The 6,675-nt window shown below is 40.7% G+C and overlaps 1 protein-coding gene across 1 annotated transcript; it reads right to left on the reverse strand.

Annotated features, from left to right (window-relative positions):
• Positions 1-396: 396 nt before the first annotated feature.
• Positions 397-2,036, reverse strand: LOC103946688 (probable sugar phosphate/phosphate translocator At5g25400). The gene has a single exon (XM_048580473.1). It carries the CDS (start codon positions 1,799-1,801, stop codon positions 752-754), a length of 1,050 nt encoding a protein of 349 aa, XP_048436430.1. The 5' UTR covers positions 1,802-2,036; the 3' UTR covers positions 397-751.
• Positions 2,037-6,675: the final 4,639 nt, after the last annotated feature.

Below are 6,675 nucleotides of genomic sequence, written 5' to 3' on the forward strand. Positions count from 1 at the left end.
TCGGATTGCAGTGAGAGCGTAGAACCAGTCAGGCGTTTAAGTACTACTAAGGTTTAAGATGACTTAGTTTAATGACTGCGCAAACTGAGGATGGCAGCTTGGGACACATTTTCTAGCTCTTACCTAACTTAGTAACTCATATACCCACAGGACCCCAATTGCCATAACTAGTATGACAAGATAAATGTGACATTTTCAAAGTGCACCGACAAACTCTTTTCTCTGCTGTACGGTATGCATCGAATAAAAGTACGATTGGATGTGCGATAAAGGATCCAACGGCCAAAAACCCCGGTGTATACTATACTCTGTATGCCAACATCCAAGAAACCAAAATGTGATCAACATTACGATGTGGTATTCATCCACAACAACCCATTGAGACTGAAAAGATAATGAATATGAAAAAAAATAAGCATTAAAGCTAAATAATAAAAAACAAGGCATCTGAGATTCTTAGTCTACTAACATACATGATTTGGCAGCATAAGCAACAGTTGCAGAATCTCAAACCCCTTAAACATTACTAAATATTGCTAATCAGAAGAAACCCGAAATCTAGAACAACGTACCGAAAACCCGAATTCTTTCTTCATCTTCAAGAAGGAGAAGGAAACCGAATTTCCTCTGCCCTCCGAATCGAAACCATTTTAAGCTCTTCCACCACCTACATTCCCATTTTGTTCTTATTACCGTAATCTAGCTCAAATCAGATGCGTCTCTGGATCAAATCCGAGCACTTGGGAAAGAATCAATTATGGGATTCGTTCCTCTTCCCAATTCCTTCCCCTTCCCTCTCCTCCATGAGCCTGCTGGCCTCCTCGTCGTGCTGCGCCGTCTTCTTCTGCGCCTCCTTGGCCTTCAGAGCCTGCAATTTGGAGTGGTTGTAGTAGGCAACGCCCAAAAACGCCAGGCCGTAGCCGAACAGATTGATCGGGGTCACGGTGTCCTTGATCACGGACCACGAAAAGGCGATCAGGAGCCAGTCTTTAACCACTCCGGCCACATTCATCGTCAGCGCCGAGGTCTTTCCGACGAGCAAGAACACGGCGAGATTCAGAGCAAATGCGCAGATAGAATTGGTCCCAAAAATCAAGAAATCGAAATGGAAGCTCGACGAATCGCGCAGAACCGGGTACTCGACGAAGATCCAGGGGACGAAGAGGAAAGCCAAGCAGCAAGGCGCGACGTAGTAGAGAGATGTGATGGGGTTAAGGGTAATGCCTTTGGATGTGAGGAGGATCTGGATCAAGACAAGGCGGGTGGCCTCGAATGCGACGGCGCCGAGCTGGAGGATGACGCCCCAGGTGTCGAATCGGGCCTCGCCGTAGGCGGCGATGGCGACGCCGATGGAGATGGAGATCATGTTGACCATGGTGTCGGTCTTGAAGGACTCTTTTTTGAAGGAGACGCCGATGGAGTAGACAGCGACGGGCATGAGGGCCTTGAGCATCTGGATGAAGGAGACGGAGAGGTAAATGTAGGCGGAGTTGGAAAGCCAGAGGGAGAGGGAGTAGAGGGCACCGATGGGGACGACGGAGGAGAGGTAGAGGTCGCGGGACATGGTGACGGGCTCGACGAGGCGGAAGACTCGGACGAGGAGAAAGGCGAGGGAGGCGCAGAAGGACATGTGGATCATGGTGAGGGAGATGGGGAAGGGCCAGTTGTACATCTTCCTGTCGAGGATGTATTTGTTGTAGACGATGACGCTGAAGGAGAGGAAGATCCAGATGGCGACATAGGTGTAGGAGAGGAGGATCTTTTTTATCACGCTCTCGCTCAGGGAGCCACCCTTGCCCATTTTTGAGGTGGGTTTTCGGCGGTGGTGGGGGTAGTTGCGGTGGCGCCTGTGGTGGTGGGGAAGAAGGGGAGAGAAGGGTGGCGGGGGAGTGGTAAGGAGGAGGAGGAAGAGGAAGAAGTCAGATTCAAAGTGATAAAAGAAGGGAGTGAGAACTGGATTTTAGTGAGAGAAATGGGGGAAATATAATATTAAATTTGGGAGTGTATTTGGTGTGGCAGTTTAATGGGATGGGGTTCATGGGTATACTGAGGTTTATATAGTGTGGAGTTGGATGGGGAAGGAACCCAGGGGTTCAAGTGGTATTTGGCCTTTCAAAAAGATTGAATTTCTTGATTTTTATTTGTAACAGAAGATAGTATTTATATTAAAAGTGTAGAAGAGTTGACTAAATTTTACAATGAATTTGTCATAAAAATTGTGATTTAACTTCGTCTTTTATAACTTAAGATTTCTCATTTAAAAATAAAAAGAAATATTAATAAACCATAATAGTAGCGAATGTCTTGATTTGTTAAGTAGGAAAAATAAAATATCCTATAATTTTGTTTGTTATCTACTTATTTGTACTTACATAGAATTTTTTTAATATGATCCATGTACAATTTTTTTTCTACAAATAGAAGTGTTATCGAGTTAACTTGTTAATTATTGCATAAGGGTTTATAGACGTATTATTTTCTATCATTATGGTAAAATACGTATGAAAATGTTTATTTATTTATTGTACAATTATGCATTCGATGTAGTCACTATTTTTGGGGATTTGGATTTAATTTGTACTTTTATCGTGGGACTGGGAGGGTGGAGAGTTGGTGATATGAAACTTTGAAACGTACATATATTATTATTAGGGTTGCATTAATCTAAAGATAACATAATATATAGTGCAACTGCTAATGGGATTTTCTGCATCTATTAGTGGCATGTATATATAAACTAACATAAGATATTGTCATATAAAATCTAACATAACATGTTTTATTTGTTTGTAGTTATGCATCTTATGATAAATACAAAACGAAACAAAAAAAAAAAAAAATGCTACACACTTTACGATTTGTTAATTTGAGCATCTTGTATCTTTTTCCCAAATAAAAGCCTCCTTGTTATTATAATAATAAAGTCAATATTTCTTGTTCATAATGTGGATGTGTTTTTAAATTTGTACCCCATTTAGTACTACGGTTTAATGATATTCTTTTAGATTGAATTTGAACCACATTATTACTAGATCATTGTGAGGCTTAGCCTACTCTCCTACTTTTTTAATGTAGATAATATCGTTTGTTTAAAAAAAAATTCACTTAATAATACAGTTTAATGGTTTTTCTTTTACTTGTAAGTAAGAGATCTTACGTTCGAATTTTGAAAATAGCAAATTCCCAACCAATTTATTATCACATCCTCTTAGTGTAAATATATCGTTGTATTAAAGAAATTTGTTCTATCATTGCTATTATTCTTAACATTTATCCTTTTGTATTTATCTATAGCTATCCTTTCAGCAAACATAAAATTACTTTGCAAAAGTATGTGTCCAATACTCTAGTAGATAGGGTGTTGAGTTTCAAACCATGCCAACTTCCCCCTCATCTAAATTAATTTAATGTTGTGGCTTATTACAAGGGAAAGCGGGAGGCACGGCATCAAAAAGAGAATAGAGTGAGAGATGTCGGTTGTGTAGAAGATGTATTATTCCTCTTACGCAATGCCTTTATTTATAGTAATAAGGGAGGGAAAAATCCTTCTCCTCTAAAGAATACAAGTCCTAATAGAGAATAATAACTAATATCAAATCTAATCTCGGATTTACACAATCACACTTTTAATACAATGTTTATAACATGTAATACTTTCGAATCCTCTCACCGATTCCCAACTTTAGCTCATGTCTTTATATATAAAAAAAAAGATTAAAAAAAAAAAAAAACTTTAGCTCATGTCTTACGTTCGTTCTCTCTACCCCAGTATGATTTATATAAAAATAATTGTGTACTTTTTTTGAAACAAAGGTACGATATTCATTAAGCAAATCAAAATTCTTACAAACTGAGGATAATGTGCATAATGGGTCTCGATAAAAACCTTGCTGGGGATTTCAACCCGATCGAAGGAAAACAGTGTCCCGCACAACAATAAACCTATCCTCAAATGAACAATCAAACTTACAATCCTTCCTAAAAAAGAATATCATGAATCAGATCTGGAGGCTCCTCGAACCATACCACCTCCTGGTCACTAGTAATCCCTAATCGAGCAAATCGATGCGCCATTGAATTTCCTTCTCATTGGGCATGACTAATCGTCGAACTTGACAACTACATAAGAAGGCACCGCAAGTCATTTATAATGGGACCAAAAACAGAGTTGTCATCTCCTTGGCCCTTTATGGCTGTCAATACCAAAACCGCATCACCTTCAAATTGAACTTGCACTTCGCCCGAGTATAACCTTTTGACCAGCAGTACAGCTTGTCTAGCTACCATAAACTCTGCATGTAAGGCAGACATAGTCCTTTCAATGGGACCTGCTGCAGCATTGAGAAACTCCCCTAACTAGTTATGTATCACCATTCCAAACCCACCCTGGTTCTACCATTGATTCCATGCTCCATCAAAATTGCACTTGACCCATCCCTCCTCAAGTTTTCTCCACTTCTGTAACTCACGTCTTCCCTTTTTTGCATTTGTATTATGGCACCTGTGGAATTCTTGTAACCAACCTTCAGTTCAAAGCACATTCTCTACAGGGTTTAGAGGACTACCAGTCCATAACACTTCATTCCGGTGTTGCCATAGTGACCAGATCAACATTAAACATAGATCAAATCCCGATCCATGACCCTGTATATGAAGATTGGCTAACCAATTCATAAAATTCACACCGTGCCCAGCATCCACACGTAAGCCCAAGCCTCAAAACCACATCGTTCTAGCTGCTTGACAATCCCGCAAGACATGCTCCACGGATTCCACCTGACATCCACACACTACACATCCATCCTTGATTGGCACTCTCCGCTTAGAAAGATTTAATCTTGTAGGCAAATAATCCAAACATGCGCGCCATACACAAATCTTTACTTTCCCAGAGACACAAGCCGAGCACAATTTCTTCCATAACTTCTCCCCACTGTTAATAAAAATGGAATGAGAGCCTACATCCCTTTCCCCACTAACTGCAATTATCCCCTAAGCAACATGATAAACACTCCGAACCATAAACTTCCCATGTCGATCATAATACCAAACTCTTCTATCGGCAATATTACTTAAGCTAAATGGGATCCCTCGAATTAATTCCACTTCCTCCTGGGAGAAAATCTCATTTAGCAGTCGCACATTCCACTGCTTAGGTTCCACCCACAACAATCCCTCCACCGTGGCTTCATCATTCCAATGTACGGGTGGCGGGGTCAAAATCCGAAGGCATGACTCCCTTGGCACCCAATTATCCTTCCATATACGAACTGTCTTCCCATCACCCACTTGCTACCGAAGTCCTTTTTGAAGCACCGGTCTCAAGGCAACAATACTGCGCTAGACATATGAACTATTAGATGTTACCCAAGCTTCAAGGAAATCTGTAGTAGGAAAGTACCGAGCCTTGAACACATGATACATAAGGAAATGCAACTTTTCTCAAAATTAACCACTTGTCCAAAGGCCAACTCATACGTCCCGAACACCTGTTTAATACTCTAACACTCATTAATGGTACCTGGGGCAAAAAGAAAACTATCATCGGCAAAAAACAAGTGGTGGATACTAGGAGCAGCTCGACAACTTTGATCCCCTGTAACTCTCCTTCAAACTTAGTCTTTGTCAATAGGGCTGAGAGGTCCTCTGCATGCATATCAAATAAAAAAGGGGAGAGATGATCCCCTTGGCGTATTCCTCTTTCTGGATACACGTAACCCACCGGGTCACCATTCAATTTAAATGAATAAGTCACCGTTAAAACACACCACATGACCATATGTATCCACCTTTCAGAAAATCCCAGTCTCTGCATCATGGCCTTTAGAAATTTCCATTCCACACAATCATAAGCCTTACTAATGTCCCATTTCAATGCCATAAGACCATTGGACCCCGAGGACCGTTATGCATATAATGAGCAACTTCAGCAGCTACCAAATAATTATCCGAGATTAAATGTCCCAGAGCGAAAGCACTTTAGGTAGGAAAAATAACCTGTGGGAGAATAAGCTCCAACCTATTCGTGAGAACCTTTGCCACTATTTTGTACAACACATTGCACAAACTAATAGGGCGAAGTTATGTCATCGTAACATCTTTGACTTTGGGAATTAATGTAACATGGGTATAATTGATTTTCTATAGAATATGGCTAGATAGGAGCATGGACCGAACCCCATTACAAACATCCTTGCTGACCACTCCCTAATGCTTCTGGTAGAATCCCGGTGACATACCCTCCAGTCTCAGCGCCTTTGTAGGATGCATCTGAAAGACAGCACACTTGATCTCCTCATCTGTGAACGGGCTTGTCAAGGAAAAATTCATCTCCTCCGTCACCTTAGGCATGATATGACACAAAATATCGTCAAAATTCTCCACTCCATTTGAACTAAAAAGTTTTGTGAAATGAGACACCACAACCTCCTCCATCCCCTACGGTCCTCACGCCAACTAGCATTATCATCCATTAACCCATATAAACAGTTTCGTTTTTGCCTCCTATTAGCCTTCTGATGAAAATACTTGGTATTGCGATCCCCAAGTTTAATCCAATTTTCCTTCAATCGTTGTCTCCAAAATTGCTCCTCTTGTTCAGGCAATTGGTTCAACTTCCCAATTAGCTCCTTTTTCTGCTTAATAGACTCATTAGTGAATGGTTGTCCCAACAAA

Source organism: the organism of the source record quoted next, unplaced genomic scaffold (genome assembly GCF_019419815.1).
Source record: "Pyrus x bretschneideri cultivar Hongxiangsu unplaced genomic scaffold, Pyrus_bretschneideri_v1 Contig15, whole genome shotgun sequence".
Taxonomy (NCBI): Eukaryota; Viridiplantae; Streptophyta; class Magnoliopsida; order Rosales; family Rosaceae; genus Pyrus; species Pyrus x bretschneideri.